This window comes from Gorilla gorilla, chromosome 4 (genome assembly GCF_029281585.2).
Source record: "Gorilla gorilla gorilla isolate KB3781 chromosome 4, NHGRI_mGorGor1-v2.1_pri, whole genome shotgun sequence".
Taxonomy (NCBI): Eukaryota; Metazoa; Chordata; class Mammalia; order Primates; family Hominidae; genus Gorilla; species Gorilla gorilla.
This window is the reverse complement of record NC_073228.2, coordinates 16,435,823-16,458,809: the sequence shown is the minus strand read 5'-3', so window position 1 is coordinate 16,458,809 and position 22,987 is coordinate 16,435,823. Positions and strand designations below refer to the sequence as shown.

General features: G+C 55.2%; 2 protein-coding genes across 15 annotated transcripts in view; both read left to right on the top strand.

Annotated features, from left to right (window-relative positions):
* Nucleotides 1-60: 60 nt before the first annotated feature.
* On the top strand, nucleotides 61-9,156 carry TSEN54 (tRNA splicing endonuclease subunit 54). Of its 4 annotated transcripts, none has more exons than XM_055388961.2 (11): nucleotides 637-770; nucleotides 1,135-1,299; nucleotides 1,398-1,461; nucleotides 1,541-1,624; nucleotides 1,937-2,035; nucleotides 3,383-3,435; nucleotides 5,810-5,911; nucleotides 6,113-6,929; nucleotides 7,698-7,758; nucleotides 8,086-8,202; nucleotides 8,683-9,156. In XM_055388961.2, the coding sequence occupies exons 4-11, from the start codon at nucleotides 1,559-1,561 to the stop codon at nucleotides 8,751-8,753; spliced, it is 1,386 nt and encodes a 461-aa protein (XP_055244936.1). In that variant the 5' UTR covers nucleotides 637-770; nucleotides 1,135-1,299; nucleotides 1,398-1,461; nucleotides 1,541-1,558; the 3' UTR covers nucleotides 8,754-9,156. The 4 variants fall into 4 exon arrangements, with proteins under 4 accessions (XP_063562169.1, XP_055244936.1, XP_030867059.1 ...); XM_031011199.3 differs by lacking the exon at nucleotides 637-770 and adding an exon at nucleotides 887-1,000 and having other exon boundaries at nucleotides 6,113-6,741; XM_031011198.3 differs by lacking the exon at nucleotides 637-770 and adding an exon at nucleotides 887-1,000.
* Nucleotides 9,157-10,105: 949 nt separating this feature from the next.
* LLGL2 (LLGL scribble cell polarity complex component 2) overlaps nucleotides 10,106-22,987 on the top strand; it is a 49,247-nt gene continuing 36,365 nt past the window's right edge. For all 11 annotated transcript variants that reach the window (XM_055388915.2, XM_055388914.2, XM_031011197.3 and 8 more), the window contains exon 1: nucleotides 10,106-10,234. The gene's annotated coding sequence lies outside the window, so the exon portion shown is untranslated. The remainder of the gene's footprint in view (nucleotides 10,235-22,987) is intronic.

Here is a 22,987-nt window from a genome sequence, read left to right as displayed (position 1 = left end):
GCGCCAGATCCCGCCCCAACTCGTGCCCGCCCGGACCGGGGGCGCTGACCGGATCAGCGCATGCGCCCAGGTGAAACGGAGGGGCGGGGGGCGCGGGGGCAGAGGTGACCTGGGGCTCTGGACTTAGACCCAAGGGCTAGACACCGCGGGTCTGACTGGTGGGAGAGAAGACGTAATGTGAAGGGGGTTGGCAACCAAGACGCGGGACCCCACTTGCAGTACCCCCCGCCTGCGGCCGGCGTCGCCCACCCGCAGCCGCCGGCCGGGCAATGGCACCACCTAGCGGACGGCACCAGAGCGGCCCGCGGGGGCGGTGCGGGGACCCCCGCCTCGAGGAGGCGCTCGTGCCGGGCGGAGGTGGCGCTTCAGCACCGTCGTGGGCCGGACAGCGCCTCCCGCCCCCGGCCCTCGAAACCTGGCTTTGGAGCCCAGCCGTAGGGACCGGACGGAAGACACCGAAGGAACGGCGAACCTCCCCGGACCGCTCCTGACAGTTCCCGGGTGGCCTTCGGCCTGCAAAGTCGGAATTTGCACACCCTCCGCTCGTCCTTCCCTGAGCCCTTCTGCCCTCCTTGCCCAGCCCGGGCGGTGGGGACTAAGCAGCGCGGGGCTGCAGAGGGGCGGTCACAAGTGTGACCATTCGCACTGCACTCCAGCCGCCGGCTCCTCAGGCTTTACTGGAGAGAAGCCCCGTGGAGGGCTAGGGGCAAAAGAGAGGCCTTCTGCATCTCCAGCAACCTGCGGGCTGAGCTCCCAGACCCGGCGTCGGGGTGCGCTTCCGGGCGGGCGCTAGGACCGGGGACAATCAGGAGGGCGCAGAGCGGGCTGGGGCGGTGCAGGGGGCGGGGCTGCCGCGGCATTGCGGATCGGCGGGCACTAGGGCAGCGCGGAGCTCCGGCGGTGGGCGGGGCGTGGCGGCGCGCGCAGCGGCAGGCGGTGGCGGGATGGAGCCCGAGCCCGAGCCCGCGGTCGTGGAGGTTCCCGCGGGGCGCGTGCTCAGGTGCGGCGCGGCGCGGCCCGGCCGGAGTGTGTGTCGGGGGCGCGGGGCCAGCGCGGGTAGGGAAACCGGCGCCCGGGACCCGGCCAGGCGCCCCCCGATGCGCGGCGCTGACCCCGCGTCCCCTTCTCCCCCAGCGCCCGGGAGCTCTTCGCCGCCCGCTCGCGGTCGCAGAAGCTGCCCCAGCGCTCGCATGGCCCCAAGGACTTTCTGCCCGACGGCTCGGCAGCTCAGGCCGAGCGGCTGCGCCGGTGCCGGGAAGAGCTCTGGCAGCTGCTGGCAGAGCAGCGCGTGGAGCGCCTGTGAGAGGGGCGGGCCCAGGGGTAAGGGAAGCGGGGGCGAGGCGGGCCGCGGGGCCTCCGGAATGGACTGACGCAGACCCTTCCCCACTCCTCGCCAGGGGCAGCTTGGTGGCTGCCGAGTGGAGGCCAGAAGAGGGCTTCGTGGAGTTGAAGTCTCCCGCGGTGAGCGGCGGGCTCGGGGACCGGGGACCGCCCTCCCTGCCCTCCCTCCCTTGTGACACTTGCTCTGGGCCCCACACAGGGCAAATTCTGGCAGACCATGGGCTTCTCAGAGCAGGGCCGGCAGCGGCTTCACCCGGAAGAGGCCTTGTATCTTCTGGAGTGTGTAAGTGGGGCCCGGGAGGTGGGGAAGGAGTTGGGACCAAAGAACGGGAAGGACACGTTTTATCGGAGAAAAAGCACACACAACCCGGTCTTTAGAGAACTGATAACCGAACTTCTAAAGCAGGAGGTGGTACGTTGCAGGGAGCAGGGATTCCAGTCCACATTAGTGATGCTACCCCACTTTCCTGGTTGGCCACATTCTTGATGCGCTGCTGAGAGGGGGAGGGGGAGGTATCAGAGCCGGGAAGTTGCCCCATTCCTCTGTGGCACTGTAGTGAGGGCTCATAAGCTGAGCTGTTGGTCCCACTTCCAGGGCTCCATCCACCTCTTCCACCAAGACCTGCCACTGTCTATCCAGGAAGCTTACCAGCTGCTGCTGACCGACCACACTGTGACCTTCCTGCAGTACCAGGTATCTGCCACCACCCCGCCTCCGGGAGCCACCCATTCACTGAATCAATGAGTATTGACAAGTACCCATAAGGTGCTAGGCACAGTGTCACATGCTGGGGCTGCAGGGCAGACGAGGGCTATGCTGTCACGAGGCTTACATTGTGGTGGTGGCCTGTTGGCTTCACATAGACCCCAGTGCTGGCAGAAGATAAGGTGGGGGAAGAGAATCCAAAGAGACTGGGCTGTTCATTCAGGTGAGAGAAGCTAGGGGCTTGTCGCAGGTTGGGGGTGGGTAGGGTTGCAGTGAGTGAAAAATAGATGAATCTCAGAAATATTTTGGAGAAAGAATGGATAGGACTTTGCCAATGGATTGGATGTCAGGATTAAGGAGAGAGAAGAACCCAGGATTACCGCCCATGATTTGGGCATGTGCCAGTGGATGAAGGGGCTGTCATTTTCTGAGTGGGAAGAATGAAGAGGAGCAGATTTGGGAGGACAAGACCAGTCGAAAGAACTCTGTGTCAGACAAGTTAATTTTGAGGAGCTTCTTGGACATCCAAGTGAGTGTCAAGCAGACAGACAATTGGAATCCAAGTCTGGAGCGTGAGGAGAGGTCAAGGCTAGATGTAAATATGGGTGCGATGAACACATGGATGGTATTTAAACTACTGGGCTGTATGGGAGTGCCATCAGAGTAGAGGGCTGGGTCTGAGCCCTGGGGCTCTCTGTGTAGGTTAGGGGGCAGATAAGAAGCAGAAACAGACCAAGGAGTGTCTGGTGATGCAGGAGAAAAACCAAAGTCGCATCACAGAAGCCAAAAGAAGGTCTTTCAAGGAGGAAGTGGTTAGCTGTGCTAAAGTCTGCTGAGATCAAGCAGGATGGGGGACATTCTTGTCTATGTTCCTCTGATATGCATGCAGGGACACAAGGTTGAATATGTGGCTCCTTACCAGAAACTTCCCACCGGCATCAGTGGAGGTGTGGGGCTGGAGAGATGCCCACCACCTGCCATCATTTTGTTCACATGGTGATCGGCAGCTTCACTCTTGTGAGCTTTGTATCAAAATACTCAAGTATTTCAGGGCGTGGTGGTTTTCTGGTTTCATGGCTATCAGTTTTTTTGGATTTGGCTAAATGTCATTTGTGCCGAGTAAGGTAAGTGGGAGGACAGGAATTCAGAGCCTGAGATCTTTAGGGGTGGTGTTCGTAATGAAGCATGGTCCAACCTTAGTCACAGGGTTTAGAATCTGGGGGTGTACAGGAGGGGCAGAGAGGGCTGTGGGGATGGCCTGTGTCTGGAGAAACCATTTGGTGTTTTCCAGAGTGGCCATCTGAGCTTTCATTTTTTTTTTTTTTTTCTTTTGAGGTCTTCAGCCACCTGAAGAGGTTGGGTTATGTGGTTCGACGATTCCAACCAAGGTAAATCCCCTTCCTGTTCCCCTTCCATATATTCTAGTCCTGGGACCTGGCTGACTAGTCTAAGGTAGAAAATGGCCTCTCCTTACCTGGAACCCTTGGCCGGAGTGCAGTTCCTTGGGCACAGACTCGGGGCCTCTGCTGGAAGCGTTTTGAGAGAGGCAGGTTGGGAGGAATCCAGGTCATTTTGTTTTATTCTGGTTTATGAACTCGAGCCGCATCTTCAGATGACCTGCACCTGCAGCTGAGTGTGTGTGAGCACTGAGAGGCAGGATTGGAACAGTGCCTGGCACTTAGTAGGTGCGCAGGCAGGAATGTAGAGTGTATGCTTAAATGAAGGACTGGGTGAAGAATTTACCATTAGTAGGGTTTCACATTTTTCATGCCAGGTTAAATGTTTTTTCCTTCATCACCTTAGTAATCCAGCATTGGTAAAAGGCAGAGACCTTCAGACTTGGAGTGGAAACGGGTACAGCTTTTGCAGTTACAGTATGTCACAAAAGCTCTAAAGCAGGCACATATTTTCTTTTCTTTATGAGACGGAGTCTCGCTCTGTTGCCCAGGCTGTAGTGCAGTGGCATGATCTCAGCTTACTGTAGCCTCTGCCTCCTGGGTTCAAGCAATTCTCCTGCCTCAGCCTCCCAAGTAGCTGGGATTACAGGCGTGTGCCACCATGCCTGGCTAATTTTTTTATTTTATTTTTAGTACAGATGGGGTTTCACTGTGTTGCCCAGGCTGGTCTCGAACTCCTGACCTCAAATGATCCTCCTGCCTCAGCCTCCCAAAGTGCTGGGATTACAGGCATGAGTCACCACGCCCAGCTCTACATCTTTTCTTTTCTGAAAGTGGAACCTATCCTAAGGAAATAATCGTGGATGTGTACAGTGGTTCACCTGTGAGAATGATCAACGATATTTATTGTTTGCTGGGGGTCAGGCCCTGTACACATCGCTGAGAACAGAAGAGCAAAATCACTGCCCTCACAGAGCTTGCATTTAGTGAGGAGTCACACAGAACACACTCACTGTGCAAAATCAGTGTACTTGCAAACAAGAGTTGAACAAGAGGCAGGCTCACGCAAATGAGAGGTTATCCCTTAGAGCAGCTCTGTCCAATAGAACTTTCTGTAATGATGAAAATGTTCTGTGTCTGTGATGTCTAATACATGGGGCCAGAGCAACTGTGGGACTGAATGTTTAATTTCATTTAATTTAAATGTATTTAAATCTAACTTAAATAGACCGGGTGTGGTGGCTCACACTTGTAATCCCAGCATTTTGGGAGGCCGACGCGGGCGGATCACGTGAGCTCAGGAGTATGAGACCAGCCTGGACAGCATGGTGAAACCCCGTCTCTACTAAAATACCAAAAAAAAAAAAAAAAAAAAAAAAAATCAGCCAGGTGTGGTGGCAGGCGCCTATAGTCCCAGCTATTCAGGAGGCTGAGGCACGAGAATTGCTTGAACCTGGGCAGCTGAGGTTGCAGTGAGCCGAGATCTTGCCAGTGCACTCCAGCCTGGGCGAAAAAGCGAAACTCTATCTCAAAAAAAAAAAAAAGCAAACTTAAATAGCCACCTGTCGCTAGTGGCTTTTTTTTGAACAGCATTGCCTTAAAGCCTTAATTCACAGCCAGGAGGCCAGGCACAGTGGCTCACACCTGTAATCCCAGCACTTTAGGAGGCCGAGGCAGGTGGATCATGAGGTCAGGAGATGGAGACCATCCCGGCCAGCATGGTGAAACCTTGTCTCTACTAAGAATACAAAAATTAGCTGGGCATGGTGGCACACACCTGTAGTCCCGGTATTACTCGGGAGGCTGGGGCAGGAGAATCGCTTGAACCCGGGAGATGGAGGTTGCAGTGAGCCAAGATTGTGCCACTGCACTCCAGCCTGGTGAGAGAACGAGACTGTGTCTCAAAAAAAAAAAAAAAAAAAAAAAAAAGAAAAAATTCACAGCAGGGAAGAATGCTGCAGTGACGGGGCTGTGTCCACAATATATTATTGAGTGAAAAAAAAAGATCACAAAGCAGTATGCTAGTACAATGCCATTTTTGTTAGAAAAAAATATATGGAGAGAGATTAGTCAGTGTGTACATAAACGAAAGAAAGATGTTAACAATAGTTATCCAAGGTTTTTATTTTTCTATATTTACCAAGTTTGCTAGCTCCTCTGGGCCATTGCCTAGGCAGAGGCACATGGCTGGGCCCCCTGGCTGGGCCTGTACCCCTCATGGGGGTCTGCTTAGGGCCTTAGCACTTGGGTGTGGCTCCGATCCTGGCCCACTGACTGTCCCCTTGGCCCGTTTCCTTACACATCCCACCAGATCCCCAGGCTGAGGAGGTGGGTCAGTGGCCCACCCGCTGTTCTCACCCCACAGCTCTGTCCTGTCCCCGTATGAGAGGCAGCTTAACCTGGATGCCAGCGTGCAGCACTTGGAGGATGGAGATGGCAAGAGAAAGAGGAGCAGCTCCAGCCCTCGGTAACTCCCACATCACGGTCACCCCCCAGGGAGTGCTGGTGTCTGGGACCTTGGAAAATGCACAGGCTTTCTAAGAACTAGGCTTGGGCAGCTCCCATGCAGGCTCAGGGAGACACTAGGGGACCTGCCTTCAGCTCCCATGGGACGTGTGCACCTTAGCAACCAGGGGCAGATGTGCTGCTTTTCCCCCACGTCCCTCAGGTCCATTAATAAGAAGGCCAAGGCCCTGGACAACTCCCTGCAACCCAAGAGTCTGGCAGCCTCCAGCCCACCTCCCTGCAGCCAGCCCAGCCAATGCCCAGAGGAGAAACCCCAGGAGTCAAGCCCCATGAAGGGCCCAGGGGGCCCCTTTCAGCTTCTGGGGTCCCTGGGCCCCAGCCCTGGCCCGGCCAGGGAGGGGGTGGGGTGCAGCTGGGAGAGTGGCAGAGCCGAGAACGGAGTCACGGGGGCCGGTAAGCGGCGCTGGAACTTCGAGCAGATCTCCTTCCCCAACATGGCTTCAGACAGCCGCCACACCCTCCTGCGCGCCCCAGCCCCAGAGCTGCTCCCGGCCAACGTGGCTGGGCGGGAGACAGACGCTGAGTCCTGGTGTCAGAAGCTGAACCAGCGCAAGGAGAAGCTCTCCAGGCGGGAACGGGAGCACCACGCGGAGGCCGCGCGGTTCCAGGAAGACGTCAACGCCGATCCCGAGGTGCAGCGCTGCTCCAGCTGGCGGGAGTACAAGGAGCTGCTGCAGCGGCGGCACGTGCAGAGGAGCCAGCGCCGGGCCCCTCACCTGTGGGGCCAGCCCGTCACCCCCCTGCTGAGTCCTGGCCAGGCCAGCTCCCCAGGTACCCCCTCAGCCTGCCACATCTTCGAGGGCCACTGGCAGCTGAGGAATCACAGGACTTTGGAAAGGGCATGGATGAACTGGGATGGATTGAGGCTTAAGAAAGATGTGGGAGGAGGGAGTGGACCCACAAGGACGGTCAGTTCTCCCGCGGCTGCAGCAGGGCCTGTGTGGGAAGGCTTAGAGATGGTGAGTCAGCAGAGGTAAGGAGGGGTGGAAACTATGACCATATCCTTAAAAAGATAAACAACATGCATGTGGATGGCTTTGCCACCAACTAGCTGTGATCCCAACCTGTTAGATGGGAAAAGGAGGTGCCTTCTTGGCCAAGTGAAAGAAAGGCTTGCTGTCTGCTCTAAGCCCAGGGAACCAATGGGGAAAGAATAAGCTAAATGTGTTAACGGATTCCAAATTACTTAAAGCCTTTATGGGAACACGGTAGATTGTAGGTAACTAGATAGGGTTGCCAGATCAGTTTGATTTGACTTTCAGTATAAATCTAATTTTTCAGTATAAGTATGTTCCAAAAATTGCATGGGATATGCTTATACTAAAAAAAAAAAAAAAAATGTTGCTAGGCTGGACACGGTGGCTCATACCTGTAATCCCAGCAGTTTGGGAGGCCGAGGCGGGCAGATCACCTGAGGTCAGGAGTTTGAGACCAACCTGGGCAACATGGTGAAACCATCTCTACTAAAAATACAAAAATTAGCCGGGTGTGGTGGTGCACACTTCTAATCCCAGCTACTCAGGAGGCTGAGACAGGAGAATTGCTTGAACCTGGGAGGCAGAGGTCACAGTGAGCCAAGATCACGCCACTATACTCCAGCCTGGGTGACAGAGTGAGACTCCGTTTAAAAAAAAAAAAAAGTTGCTAAATCTGGCCATCCTAAACTAGATGGCAGACTGAGAAATGTGACTCCCCTCCCCAGTACTTTGTTTTCTGTGTCCTTGTAGCCGTGGTCCTTCAGCATATCTCTGTGCTGCAGACAACACACCTTCCTGATGGAGGTGCCCGGTAAGTTTCCAAGCAGTGCCTTCTCTGCAGTACCTTGACCGCCAGGAGTTGGTAGTTAGGAACTGGCTCCTGAAGTAGGGTGTAAACTAGAGGACTGTTTCAGGGACTCCTACCCCTACGCCTAGCTCTGAGCAATAACTAGTGTTCGTGTGTGTCTAGGGAAGAGGGAGAACAACCAGTGGGTTAGCCCAAGGGTTCAGAGCCCCCAACCCTCAAGTGGCACCTCTGTGAGGCTGCTTCCTGGAACTGGTGGAGGGAAAGGGTGGGATGGAAAAGAAAGGTTGGGGAGAAGAGTTCATGTCATAATGTTTCTCATTGTATTGTCAGGCTGTTGGAGAAGTCTGGGGGCTTGGAAATCATCTTTGATGTTTACCAGGCCGACGCTGTGGCCACATTCCGAAAGAATAACCCTGGCAAACCCTATGCCCGGATGTGCATTAGTGGGTACGCAGTGAGCCAGCACTGCCCCTCCCCCAGCTGCTGCCAGTTCTCCTGTGAACCAAGTGGGACTCCTCTGTACTCCTCTGGCCAGCGTGCCAATCTCTGAGAGGAACATGAGGTCCAGAGAGGCTAAGTGACCTACACAAGGCCACACAGCCGGTTTGTGCTGCCCTACTCTGAGCTCCTCGTTGCTGGCATTTTAGGGTAGTCTTTCTCCAATGCCATTTTAGTCTAGGACTCACCCAGCAGAAGGGATGTGGATTGTGGGGATTTACAGGCTAAGAGTGGTGAGCACCTTGCTCTTCCTAGCACCTCCCCAACCAGTGCTCTGAGGCGCTCTTCATCAGAGCCCTGTGTTTTGGAGACAGCTCATGGGTCAGAATTCTTGTACCCCAACTCCTTCCGTAGAATCTCTTCTCTGGGAGCCCTAGAGCTTAGGAGTGGGCTATGGCTGGATCTCACTCTAACCCTTTGTCCCTGCAGATTTGATGAGCCTGTCCCAGACCTCTGCAGCCTCAAGCGGTTGTCTTACCAGAGTGGGGATGTCCCTCTGATCTTTGCCCTGGTGGATCATGGTGACATCTCCTTCTACAGCTTCAGGGACTTCACGTTGCCCCAGGATGTGGGGCACTGACCTCACAGCTCTGCAGAGGATGGAGCTTGCTCCGGGGGACCGGGACTGTCTGTTCTCAGGGACCATCTCGGCTGCCTCCCGTACCCAGACTCTAACCTGTAGCTTCAGAGGCCAGTCTGGGCCTTGGCCCTGGGTGTCTGATACTCACAGAGTGAAACTGTGACCTTCTCCCTTCCCTGCTGCCTTGCAGTGACCCCTCTGGAACTCAGGACTCGATTTTAAGGACCCAGGAGGTGGGGCAGAAGAGAGGACTGTGTGCCTTTAACGAGAGGGTGCCTGCTTCGTGCTATAAAGCCAAAGCCATTAAAAATAGATTTCTTTTCTGCTGTTTCTGTATGTACTGGGTAAACCCCTCTCGCCCCCGTCCCGTTGTCAGTGGAACTGCCCCCAGCCCCTCACCCCTGCTTTGCCCACTCAAGGAGATCCGCTTCCTCTGGTGCGGGATGTAAGAGTGAGAGAAGCCCGCGGGATAGCAGGAACGCGACCTCGAACCTTTTGAGCCTTTCCCGGGCCTGCGTCGGAGGGGATGGGACGTCGCAGGCTTCCCGAAGGGAGGAGGGAGGACGGCGCGCCATCGGCCCTTCCCTGGGCGCAGCGGGGTGCGGGTGGCGAGAGGCGCCACCTGCAGCTGGGCGGTGGAGCGCGCTGCAGCCCCGGCCTCCGCGCCCTTTCCGCTCCCGCCTCTCGTCGCTCCAACCTCCTCCCTCGCTTGTGCTAAAAATTCCACCCGCTGTTGCAGACCCTCCGGCCGACACGGAGGAGGTGGGCGCCCCCCAGAGGAAAGGCGTCTCGCCGCGACGCCCCGGTCCCTACACCATCCCTCTCGAGGGGCTGGAAACCCGGCCCTGCGTCCCCCGGTCACCCTCTCTGGGCTGGGCTCTGGCAGAGGAGCTGGCCCGGATCCGCCCCTCCCTCGGCAGCTCCGGGGAGTTGGAGGGACGGCTCCCCTGGAGTCTGGGAGGCGGCCCGGGACCGCGGGCGTTCCGAGAACTATTTCCGCTTGCGGGAGGCGGCGGGACACTGGGCGCGGCGCGCCGTTCTGCGTCCAGGTGCGCGCAGGTGAGGCCGGGGCGGGCCTGCGGAACCCCGAGGCAGTTCGCGAGGCCCCGCCCCGCGCTTCCCGGGGCCGCGGATTGGCAGGAGCGCAGCCCCCACCCCCGAGGGTGCCCCCGCCCCTGCGGCGCCGAGCTGGGGGGCGGGCCGGGGGCGGGGCGCTGGGCCCCGGCAGGCTCGCCCTTTATGTAAATAGCGCGGCTCCGCCCCAGGCTCGCCGCGCCGGAGGTGAGCAGGAAGGAGACGGCCGCCCAGCAGCCCGTGGGCAGGCGCGGCGGAGCGAGCGGGGCCGGCGGCGGGCGCCGAGGGACGCCGAGGCCTCGGGCGGGGGCTGGCCCGGGGTTCCAGGTGAGATGCGTGCCGGACTCGCCCAGCCGGGCCCGCCCCCTCGGGGCTTCCACCTGGGGCGGGGAGGCCAGGGAGGCCCAGGACCCCTGGGCTGTCGGGCCAGGGCGGGAGGGCTGCGCCCAGGTCCGCACGCCTCGCCCCTGTCCGCGTCGCTGTGCTGGCCTGGAAGAGAGACACCTGTAGAAAGTTCTGCGGGGAACTTCTCTGCCTGATCTGCGCGATGACTGAAACTTGGGCTTGGGTTTGCACAATAATGTTGGCTTAGGAGAGCCGGAGAACAGGTGCCCGGGCCGGCTGGGTGCGGGGGGCACCGCGGGCAGAGACGGAGTCCCCGGGCCCACGTGCAGGCGCCAGGCCAGCGGGGTTGGCGACGCGCGTCTGCGGTGACCCCCTCCCCACGGGCGGCGGCCGGAGCGCGGTGCCCCGGCGGCTTAGCCCCTGCCCCTGCCATCTGGGCTGTGTCCCTGCCGGCCCTTTGTGCCTCCTAATCCCTGGACGCAGGAAGCCCGCGGGAGGGACTTCGGTCTCCGGCCTTTCTCCAGCTGGGGCGGCTTTGGACACCTTCACATGACAGTGCGGAGACCCAGTCTGCCCTCCATGCTGACGGGTGGGGTTTGCGCTGTGGGATTTGGCGAGAAGTGGAAAATTCTATCTTGCCAAAGAAAGTGTGTCTTAGTTTGTTCCGGCTGGACGATTGGTGGACACACTGGGCCTTGGCTGTGGGGAGAAATGACCTAACCAGGGGAGCTGTAGAGTGGCGCTTTGAGGCTCTCACCTGAACAGGTGAGCTTTGAGTGAGGAGGGCGCCCCTTCCCCTGGGGATCCGTATGCGACTGCCGGCAGCCTTAACCTGGGCTCCAGGGACCCCCTGCTGGAGTTTGTAGTTCAAGAGAACCTTGAGTTCTCTTGAAGGGGCTACAGAGAGGATTCTGAGCAGGGAGCGGGCAGGGAGGGAATGGGTGTGTCAAGGTGACAAGGAAACGCTGGTAGGAAGAGCAGAGCTGCCACAGAAGAGCTGTGGCCCAGCCCGGGGGAAGCCAAGGTCAGAAGTGGCAGTTGAGGTTGGGTGCATTGGCTCACAGCTGTAATCCCAGCACTGTGGGAAGCCAAGGCAGGAGGATCGCCTGAGCCCAGGAGTTTGAGACCAGCCTGGGCAACATAGTGAGACCTCGTCTCTACAAATAATAAAAAAAAGTTAGCCAGGCATGGTGGCGTGCACCTGTAGTCCCAGCTACTCAGGAGCCTGAGGTGGGAGGATTGCCTGAGCCCAGGAGGTGGAGGTTGCAGTGAGTCATGATGGCGCCACCACACTCCAGCCTGGGGACAGAGTGAGACCCTGTCTCAAAAAAAAAAAAAAAAAAAAAAAAGTAGCATTTGAGGAAAACTGTCTGGGTCTGTGTGAGCAGAGGCACAAGGAGAACTGTGGGAGAGATGTCTCAGCTTTATTTTATGAACTGGGATTTGGGGTTTAGTTTTCTTAGGCGATCTTCCCACAGTGCTAGCTGTGGCAGACAGAACTCAAACTCAGCTCTTAAGCTTCTAATCAGAGTTCACTCCTTTCCTCTGAAGTTAGACTGGGCCCATCTTTGTGGGGGCTCCTGGACAGGGTTTCCGGGGTCCAGGGTCATTTGGCATCCCCATTCTTCCTTGAGGCAATGGAGTTTCCCCTTTGGTGTCAGATTAATATGCTTTTAATTATATTAAAATGACACTACATTCATAAATAAGAAATCAAATAGAAAAAAGTAACGTTTTTCTCTTTTTTCTTTTTCTTTTTTTTAAACTAAGTTGACCAAATTCTTTTTTTCTTTAATAATATGTTTTTTAATTTGTAGAGATGGGATCTCACCATATGTTGCCCAGGCTGGTCTCAAACTCCTGGACTCAAGTGACCCTCACACTTCAGCCTCCCAAAGCGTTGGGATTACAGGTGTAAGCCACTGTGCCCAGCTGTTAGTAACTTTTTTTTTTCTTTTTTTGAGGCAGAGTCTTGCTCTGTCACCCAGGCTGGAGTGCAGTGGTGCAATCACTGGGAGATGGAGGCTCACTGCAGACTCGACCTCCCAGGCTCAAGTGATCCTCCCACCTCAGCCTTCTGAGTAGCTGGGACTACAAGTGCGCAGCACCATGCACAGCTAATTTTGTATTTTTTTTAGAAAGGGGGTTTTGCCATGTTGCCCAGGCTAGTCTTGAACTCCTGGGCTCAAGTGATCCTCCTGCCTCCCAAAGTGTTAGGATTACAGGCATGAACTGCCACGCCAGACCCGTTAGTATAAATAACTTTTTATTTTTTTTATTTTTATTTATTTATTTATTTTGAGACAGAGTCTCGCTCTGTCACCCAGGCTGGAGTGCAGTGGCGCGATCTCGGCTCACTGCAAGCTCCTCCTCCTGGGTTCACGCCATTCTCCTGCCTCAGCCTCCCGAGTAGCTGGGACCACAGGCGCCCGCCATCACGCCCGGCTAATTTTTTGTATTTTTAGTAGAGATGGGGTTTCACTGTGTTAGCCAAGATGGTCTCGATCTCCTGACCTCGTGATCTGCCCCTCTCGGCCTCCCAAAGTGCTGGGATTACAGGCGTAAGCCACCGCGCCCGGCCTTAAATAACTTTTTAATATACCACAACATTAAAAGAAAAAAAGGCCGGGCGTGGTGGCTTACACCTGTAATCCCAGCACTTTGGGAGGCCAAGTTGGGCCGATCACCTGAGGTCAGGAGTTTGAGAGCAGCCTCACCAACATGGAGATACCCTGTCTCTATTAAACATATAAAATTAGCTGGCCATGGTGGCACATGCCTGTAATCCCAGCTACTCAGGAGGCTGAAGCAGGAGAATCGCTTGAACCCGGGAGGTGGAGGTTGCGGTGAGCCAAGATCACGCCATTGCACTCCAGCCTGAGCAACAAGAGCGAAACTCCATCTCAAAACAAACAAACAAACAAACAAAAAATGGCCCATAATCCCAGGTGATCGCTGTTCACTTAAAAAATAGAAAAGGCAATAGGAGCCCATAGTGGGAAAAAGGAAACATTGTAGAAAGTGTAAAATTAGAGAGCAAAAAATTAGGCCGGGCAAGGTGGCTTATGCCTGTAATCCCAACACTTTGGGAGGCCGAAGCAGGCGGATCACGAGGTCAGGAGTTCGAGACTAGCCTTGCCCACACAGTGAAACCGGTCTCTACTTAAAAATGCAAAATTGGCTGGGCATGGTGGTGAGCGCCTGTAATCCCAGCTACTCAGGAGGCTGAGGCAGGAGAATCGCTTGAACCCAGGAGGCAGAGGTTGCAGTGAGCCGAGATCGTGCGATTGCACTCCAGCCTGGGCAATAGAGTGAGACTTCGTCTCAAAAAAAAAGAGAGCAAAAAATTATCCCTCCTGCCTAACAGTCCTTTTCTTTTTTTTTCTTTGAGATGAGTCTCCTCTGTCGCCCAGGATGGAGCACAGTGGCGTGATCTCAGCTCACTGCAACCTCTGCCTCCCAGGTTCAAGCAGTTCTCCTGCCTCAGCATCCCGAGTAGCTGGGATTGCAAGCAGGCGCCACCAGGCCTGGCTAATTTTTGTATTTTTGTATTTTTTGTAGAGACAGGGTTTCATCATGTTGGCCAGGCTGGTCTTGAACTCCTGACTTCAAGTGATCTGCCTGCCTCGGCCTCCCAAAGTGCTGGGATTACAGGCATGACCCACTGCACCCGGCCCCTGCCAGTCCTTTTATCTTCATCCTTCATCCTTCTATCCTTCATCTCTTTAAAAACAAAAAATAAAAAAATAATTAGGCCGGGCGCAGTGGCTCACGCCTGTAATCCCAGCACTTTGGGAGGCCAAGGCAGACGGATCATGAGGTCAGGAGATCGAGACCATCCTGGCCAACATGGTGAAACCCCATCTCTACTAAAAATACAACAATTAGCTGGGCGTGGTGGTGCGTGCCTGTAATCCCAGCTACTCAGGAGGCTGAGGCAGGAGAATCGCTGGAACCCAGGAGGCGGAGGTTGCAGTGAGCCGAGATCGCGCCACTGCACTCCAGCCTGGTGACAGAGCAAGACTTCGTCTCAAACTAATAATAATAATTAAAAAAAAAGATTTTTAGTGTCTTTCTAGGCTTCAGGTGTAGTTTTGACTCGTTCTTTGCCGAGTTCTTGCTGTGTGACCTTAGTGTGGTCACTGACCCATGCTGAGCTTTGTTTTCACAGATGAGAAGATGAGAAAGGTCACCAGCACGTGTGGCCTGCCACACAGCAGGCACCCAGTGAGGGTGGACTCAACTTCCATGAAGCATAAGAGGCATCGGTCTCTCCCAGGCCTTTGGGTGGGCACTTGGGCCTTTTGGAAGTGCCTGATGGGTTTAGGGAATTTGTCTTCTCTGGAAATCAGCTGACGGCTCATGAATTTGTGATATTTTAAAGTCTCTGGCTGGGCATTTTGGCTCATGCCTGTAATCCCAGTGCTTTGGGAGGTGGAGGAGGGAGGATTGCTTGAACCCAGGAGTTCAAGACCAGCCTGGGCAACAGTGAGATCGCGTCTCTACAAAAACTTTTTTTAAAAATTAGCTGGGCATCAGCCGGGCACGGTATCTCACGCCTGTAATCCCAGCACTTTGGGAGGCCGAGGCAGGCGGATCACGAGGTCAGGAGATCGAGACCATCCTGGCTAGCACAGGGAAAACATGTCTCTACTAAAAATACAAAAAATTATCCGGGCATGGTGGTGGGCGCCTGTAGTCCCAGCTGCTCGGGAGGCTGAGGCAGGAGAATGGTGTGAAACCCGGAGGCGGAGCTGGCAGTGAGCCGAGATCGCGCCACTGCACTCCAGCCTGGGCGACAGAGCGAGACTCCATTTCAAAAAAAAATTAGCTGGGCATCGTGGTGTGCACCTGTTGTCCCAATTACATGGGATCGTAGGAGGATCGCTTGAGCCCAAGAGCTTGAGGCCGCAGTGAACTATGATGGCGCCACTGCACTCCAGCCTGGGTGACAGAGTGAGACCCTAACTCAAAAAAAGAAAAAAAGTCTCTAGGGGTCAGAAGTTTTTCAGCGAGGACCTTTTTCAGGAATTGAGGGCAGCAGTGGAGGGCGCGGCCTCTCCTAAATGGACCTTGCATTCCAGTGGCCCTTGATGCTTCCCTTGCTCCTTGGGAGGGCCAAGAGTGAGAGCCGGTTGCCTGGGAGTCTTTCCTGTGGTGGGGATGTCGGAGAGTGCAGGATTAAACCTGCTGTGAGTTCTGCCCCAGCTGAGGAGTGCTTGCTGGGTACACCCTCCTCACCCTGCTGGGTGGCAGGGCAGAGAGCACAGGCCTGTGCTGCTCTGTTGGCATTAGGAGACTTTCTAGGAATGCCATTGTGCCCCCTTTCAACCTTGCTTGGGGAGAGGATGTCCTCTCCTGCCAGGACTTCCCGGCCCCGGGACCCTCCCTTTGGAAGACGAAGTGCTGCCTGGGACCAGGTGGCCCATGAGCCCCTGCCCGCACTGTGGGAGATCTGCACATCTCTGGCAAGAGCCTCCAGGAGCCATCTAAGGAGTTTAGTTTCCCCGGGGAGCTATTCGGCCTTCCTGGTCTTTCCAGATGAGTCAAAAGCAGCTGTTGAGACCCCTGAGTTGGGGGCCAGAATGGAGGCCCAAGAGACCAATGTTCTTTCTCCTGGGCCGGCTGCTTTGAGCAGCACTGGCAACCTGGATTCATTTGTCCTCAGTCCTCAGCTCTGAGAGGCCCTCTTATCTGTCTTAGGTGATGTCGTTCTCAGGGTTCCTCCTGGGGCGAGGCACGCCAGGTCTGCTTGGCAACGCTGTTTTCCTCTGTCAGGAGCAGTTTGCAGCGAGAAAACTGGGGACAGGGCAGGAGACGGGCGTCCCCCAGCGGGGCCACCAGCACTGTTTGCCCTCCCCAGCCCTGGCTCCCTAGGAATTCCAAGGAGACCCTCGCTCACTGTGCCCGTGGCCATGGCTTTGCTCAGGTCCCTTTGGGGTGGCCTTCCCCACAGCCCTGCCTCTCAGAGGAAACTGGCTTTGAATACTCACCCCTCTCTTCTTCCCAGGAACCACAGCGAATTCTTGAGCTAGGAGAGGCTGCTCTGGGCGTGGGGACGAGGAGGCTGCAAGGCACCTGACTCTACCCGTCAGGAATTCGGCAGAGACTGGAGCCTTCTCTCGAGACACCTGACTTAGTGTTCCCAGAGTTTGATGAGAGGGACATCTGGGCACAGGACCATATGACTGTAATAAATTATATATATGTATGTACACACACACACACACACACATTTTTTTTTTTTTTTTTTTGAGACGGAGTCTTACTCTGTGGCTCAGGCTGGAGTGCAATGGCATGATCTCGGCTCACTGCAGCCTCCCCAGGTTCAAGTGATTCTCCCGCCTCAGCCTCCCCAGTAGCTGGGATTACAGGTGCCTGCTACCATGCCCAGCTAATTTTTTGTTTGTTTGTTTTGAGACGGAGACTCGCTCTGTTGCCCAGGCTGGAGTACAGTGGCGCGATCTCAGCCCACTGCAAGCTCCGCCTCCTGGGTTCACACCATTCTCCTGACTCAGGCTCCCGAGTAGCTGGGATTACAGGCGCCCGCCACCACGCCCAGCTAATTTTTTTCTTTGTTTTTTTGTTTTGAGTCTGAGTCTCGCTCTGTCGCCCAGGCTGCAGTGCAGTGGCACGATCTTGGCTCACTGCAACCTCTGCCTCCCGGGTTCAAGCAATTCTCCTGCCTCGGCCTCCTGAGTAGCTGGGATTACAGGTATGCGTCACCACACCTGGCTAATTTTTGTATTTTTAGTAGCGGGCGGGGGTTTCCACCATGTTGGTCAGGCTGGTCTCTAACTCCTGACTTCATATGATCCGCCTGCCTCGGCCTCCCAAAGTGCTGGGATTACAGGCGTGAGCCACTGTGCCCAGCCCTCTAGTAAATAATATTAACATTTAATATAATTCTGGAATTCTCTGGGGGTCCTGGAGCTTTGGTTAAAGGCAGGGTCCACAAGGGTATTCCGAACAGGATGCCAGGCATGACGTCCACAGGGCCCTGGCCTCGGCTGGAGACTTGAGGACAGGGTAGGGAAGTTCCCTGAGAACCCTGTGGGGTCCTACCTCAGTGTTTCGTGGGGTCAGTGATTGGCAGATACCTTTTCTAGTTAATCCCTAGTCAGTCTTAACTGTTCATTCATTCATTCAAGTACTTTTTTTTGAGGAGTCTCGCTTTGTTGCCCAGGCTGGAGTGCAGTGGCGCGATCTCGGCTCACTGCAAGCTCTGCCTCCCGGGTTCACGCCATTCTCCTGCCTCAGCCTCCCGAGTAGCTGGGACTACAGGCTCCTGCCACCACGCCTGGCTAATTTTTTGTATTTTTAGTAGAGACAAGGTTTCACCGTGTTAGCCAGGATGGTCTTGATCTCCTGACCTCGTGATCCGCCTGCCTCAACCTCCCAAAATGCTGGGATTACAGGCATGAGCCACCGCGCCTGGCCCTTTTTTTTTTTTTTTTTGAGATGGAGTCTCACTCTGTCACCTGGGCTGGAGTGCAGTGGCACGATCTCGGCTCACTGCCAGCTCTGCCTCCTAGGTTCACGCCATTCTCCTGCCTCAGCCTCCTGAGTAGCTGGGACTACAGGCGCCTGCCATGACGCCCAGCTAATTTTTTGTATTTTCAGTACAGACACGGTTTCATCATGTTGGCCAGGATGGTCTCGATCTCCTGACCTCATGATCTGCCCGCCTCGGCCTCCCAAAGTGCTGGGATTGCAGGCGTGAGCCACCGCGCCCGGCCCGTTCAAGTATTTTCTGATGCCTCTTGTGTGGTTCTAGATGTTGGATGTGATCCTTAAAGAAAGCAAAGATGTCTGCCGTCGTTGAAAGTTCTTTCTAAAAGGTGAGAAGCCTGACTGACAGAAAGTAAAAGTAACTAATAAATTGTGTTAAAAGGTGATACGGGCTATAGGGTAAAAAGAACTAGAGCAACAGTTGGGAACCGACATGGTAGGGGGCAGGTTACAACTTTTAACAGGTGGTTAGAGTGGGCCTCTGCCAGAAGGTGACATTTGAGCAAAGCTTTGAAGGAAGTGAGGGAGCTGTTTAAATAAAATTCCAGTCCCTCCCATGAGGCACCTGGATGAGGCCAGCACAATCCCCACCTCCTGGAGCTGACATCTGGAAGCTTCTGGGGACAGCTGTTCCAGTTTTAGGGCAGGTAGGAGGCCCTAGAAAGGGGCCTGATTGGATGGGCTGGATGGCCTGCCCACGCCAGCCCCAGGCAGGTGGTCCATCTTCTCCCCAGAATGGTTTTGCTTTTCCTTGGACTTGACTTTCTGCCAGTCACTTCCCTGGAGAGAGAGTCTGGTGTTGGATTATGAAAGGGGGCTAAGGCCCCCAGTATGGGGGTGCGTTCCCACCTTCCACCCCATCCTCACAGGCCCAGGAGGGGCAACAGAAAGGAAACTTCAGGAGGAGTCTAGGCACGGCGGGAGGATCCTCTTGGGGTTGTGGGATGGTTGTGATTCCATAGGATAGATGGTGGGGGGAATGGAGGCTGACCCCAAATGGGGCCCATCCAGCCTGCGAGCAGGCAGCGCCTTTGTCCTGGGAGAGAGGCCTGACCTGAGCAGAGGATTCTCCAGTCAGATTGGAATGCAAATTGGGGCTTGGATTTTTTTTTTTTCTTTTTTTGAGAAAAGGTCTTGCTCTGTCACCCAGGCTGGAGCGCAGTGGTGCCATCATAGCTCACTGCAGCCTCAACCTCCTGGGCTCAAGTGATCTTCCCACCTCAGCCTCCTGAGTAGCTGGGACTACAAGTGTATGCCACCATGGCTGGCTAATTTTTAAGTTTTTTGCTGAGACAAGGTCTCCCTAAGTTGCCCAGGCTGGTCTCGAACTCCTAGGTTCAGCGGATTCTCCTGCCTCGACCTCCCAAAGTGCTGGGATTACAGGCATAAGCCACTGAGCTTGGCAAAGGACTTGGACTCTTGACTGTTTGAGCTTGGGGCCACTCTGAATCGATCACTTCATAAGTAATTGTAAGAATTAAATAAGGTGAATGTAAAGTGTTAAAGTCACATCCAGCCATAGCTAGCTCTCAATCCCTTTTACTACTTAATTAACAACAGCGGGGATGACAGTCCTCCAGTCATGCCCCTATTCCCTCTGGTTTGTGTTCCCCTAGATCCCACTCCGTGGAACTGCCTTTCAGCCAAGGTTTGGTTGCTAAGCTGCTGGCCAGGGACCTGCCTGGTGCTTGTGGGAGATTGGGCTTCCCAGGGCGACATGGGCACTTGCAAAGCGGCTACAGGCATCTGAGTTGGCACAGATGCCGCAGGGGTCAGCAGCTGCCTCTGTGGTTTAGATCCCTGCCCACCAGTGCCATCAGAGTAGGAGGTGCAGGGGCGGATTCACATCCGTCAAACAGGAGGCCACAGCCACACTCAGGCCTCACACAGGATGTCGCAGAGGGGAAGGCAGCTTCTTAATCAGCAGCGGGCTGTGGGGAGCACAAGCGAAGAGGAGAGGAGAGCATGGGACATCAGGTGGCACGCCCTGAGAGCAGGCAGCTGGCGCTGGGTGCGGCCCGGGGGCCCTCTCTGGTTTCGGCTGGGTCTGGAGTCCTGCCGCTGGGTGTGGACTCTCCCAGCAGATCAATGAGATCAATGGAACTTCCTGAGCTATGGAGGGAGTTTCTTGAGGGCTGGCCCCTCCCACATCTCCAGGCCAGAGGGCTGGCTGGGCTTGGCCAAGCCTTGGTCTCACAGGGACAAATTAGCCCAGGTGCCCCAAACAGTGGCAGGGTGGGAGAAGCAGTCTGGCCTGGGAATCCCCTCTCCTCCGAGGCATAATCGCATCTGCCACTTAGAGCAAGGGGGGCCCAAGGCAAGTCCACCCCTGTGTGGTTATTCTCTCTCTCTGCCCCGACTGGTCTCTTTCTTGAGCTCTTGAGATGGAAGGCGGGCCAGAGTGTGGATTTTCTGGCCTGTCACCAAGTGGAGAGCTCTCCTGTTCTTTCCAGGTGGGTGTCCAGGTGTGTGGACACCTGTCCTAGACCCAGAAATATTTTGCCGGCCAGGTGCAGAGGTGGGTGAGTGGAACAGTGAGGAGGGAAGGAAACAGGTCGATCAGCTGCCCACAGGGAGCTCTCAGGCTGGTTCCACATGCAAGGCACAGACTTGGGTAGAAAGTGGATGGGAACCAGCCACAAGGCAGCAAGCCTTTTGCGGCCCGGCTCTAAACCCTGGCGCCCGCCAAAAGGGAACAGAGCAGGGCAGAACAGGGAGGGTGGCTTAGAGGCTGGTCTGGTGACGGGCAGGAGTGGAGACTGAGGTTGGATGGCCTTTAGAAGTTAGTGGGGTGGAGAAGGTTTTCCTGAGAAGCCTCATCTCAGAGGTGGCGCTCTGGCTAGGTGGCAACCCCAGTGACCATTTCTGGTGTTAGACTTGAGGACTTGGGGGGCTCCTCAGCCTGTGGGCTCCTGAACTTGTCTCTTCTCCACATTCCTCCCAGGTGTGTCACTTAAGTGCACAGCACCTGAGAGTTTGCCAAGCCCGCTCCCTGGCCCCGCTTTAAAGCCTCGGGACGATGGAATAGAAAAGTCCTTTCTACTCAGGACCCTGAAACCCAAGGTCGCACAGCTAGTCCCACCTGCCTGTCTCCCCGGCTTTCCGGGCCTAACTATTGGGTGTCTCTAGGGGGTACCTCTCCCCACTCAGGTTGCGGTGGCTGGAGAGGAGCCCATGCCTGGTGAGCACCGGAACATTCCACCAGCAGGACAGGGCTGGACCCACCCTCCCGCCTGACCATGCCTGGGGCCTCTTTCCTTCTCTCTTTGATCCTCTTATCCACCCTGCCTAGGAGGCAGATAAACAAAAAGGAGAAAAAAAAATCACCACTAATCCCATAACCCTTCCGAGTACATTGTCAAATATAGGTATTTTTAATAGATTATACCTGACTCTTGGATTCTTTGTACATATAGTCCCATGCCATGAAATGGTCTTTTCTCCATTTATTTATTTATTTATTTATTTTTTGAGATGGAGTCTCTCTCTGTCACCCAGGCTGGAGTGCAGTGGCGCTATCTGGGCTCACTGCAACTTCCACCTCCCGAGTTCAAGCAGTTCTCCTGCCTCAGCCTCCCAAGTAGCTGGGGTTACAGGCACCCACCACCATGCCTGGCTAATTTTTTTTAGTAGAGATGGGGTTTTGCCATGTTGGCCAGGCTGCTCTCAAACTCCTGACCTCAAGTGATCCACCCGCCTCGGCCTCCCAAAGTGTTGGGATTACAGACGTGAGCCACAGTGCCCGGCCCTTTTATTCCTTTTAATGACTGGAAGCCTTTTGTCATAGGCCTGAGCACACTTCACCCATCCCCTGTTGTGGACCATTTAGGTTGCTTCTGATTTTTTCTGACAGCTTAATAAACAGCACATCAAGGCCAGGAGACATGCATGAGCCTGGGAGGCTGTCCCTGTCCACCATGGTTTCAATGGATCATTTTATCCTAAGGTGTGTTTCTTCCCCATCTGAACCCATCTTGACCATTCTCAGGACTCTGAGATAAAATGGTCCCTTTACCCCTTAGGATAAAATGATCCCAGGCTGGGTGCGGTGGCTCATGCCTATAATCCTAGCACTTTGTGGGGCCGAGGCGGGCAGATCACTTGAGATCAGGAGTTCGAGACCAGCCTGGCCAATATGGTGAAAACCCCAGCTCTACTAAAAATACAAAAAAATTAGCCGGGCATGGTGGTGGACACCTGTAATTCCAGCTACTTGGGAGGCTGAGGCAGGAGAATTGCTTGAACCTGGGAAACACAGTTGCAGTGAGCTAAGATTACACCACTGCACTTCAGCCTGGGCGACAGAGCGAGACTCCATCTCCAAAAAAAAAAAAATCCCTTAAAACCATGGTGGACAGGGACAGCCTCCCAGCCTCCTAGGACTCGGAGAATGGTCAGGATGGGTTCAGATGGGAAGGCTTTTTGGAAGGTGACCTTTTTTTTTTTTTGAGACAGTCTCTCTCTGTTGCCCCGGCTGTATTACAGTGGCACAATCTCGATTCACAACAGCCTCCGCCTCCTGGGTTCAAGCAATTCTCCTGCCTCAGCCTCCTGAGTAGCTGGGACCACGTGGTGCCCGTTACCATACCTGGCTAATTTTTTGTCTTTTTAGTAGAGACGAGGTTTTGCTGTGTTGGCCAAGCTAGTCTCAAACTTCTGGCCTCAAGTGATCAGCCCGCCTTCGCCTCCCAAATTGCTGGGATTACAGGCGTGAGCCACCTCGCCCAGCCTGGAAGCGGGGCCGGGCTGATTGAGGGGGCAAGAAGGTATTTCAGACAGAATGGCAGGGACCATAGTGAATGGGGCCAGGGTGGGGCTGAGTAGATGGAGCAGCCAACAGGGCCAAGGAGAGAGGGCCAGTGACATGGAGGAGGGAACGGGGGGTGGGCAGGCCCCATCAGGTCCCTGCCTAGGACAGCTCAGGAGGCCCACTTTGTCATCTCTCTTGTGTCATCTGCACAGATCTCTGCATTGGGCCCCCCACTTGTCTTCATCCTGAAACATAGAAGCCTCTCTCATCTCGAGGCTTTGCAGCTGTTGTTCCTTCTGCCTAACGCACTGTGCCCCAAGTTGTCTGTGGCTGGCACCTTCCCACCAGTCAGTCTCAGTGGAGACCTCGCCTCCTCTGTTCATTCATTCATTCAACAGATAACGAGTGAGGACTCGCTGTGTGCACTCGGATACAGCAGTGAATAAAAGGACAAAAGGCCTTGAATAGGAAAA

What these genes read in the sequence shown, in the direction of transcription:
- TSEN54 (XM_031011198.3), top strand. Translation starts at nt 945, where the DNA reads ATGGAGCCCGAGCCCGAGCCCGCGGTCGTGGAGGTTCCCGCGGGGCGC. An exon ending in AGGAGCAGCTCCAGCCCTCG is followed by an intron (nt 5,912 to 6,112) that starts GTAACTCCCACA and finishes CACGTCCCTCAG; the next exon opens with GTCCATTAATAAGAAGGCCA. An exon ending in CTTCCTGATGGAGGTGCCCG is followed by an intron (nt 7,759 to 8,085) that starts GTAAGTTTCCAA and finishes TTGTATTGTCAG; the next exon opens with GCTGTTGGAGAAGTCTGGGG.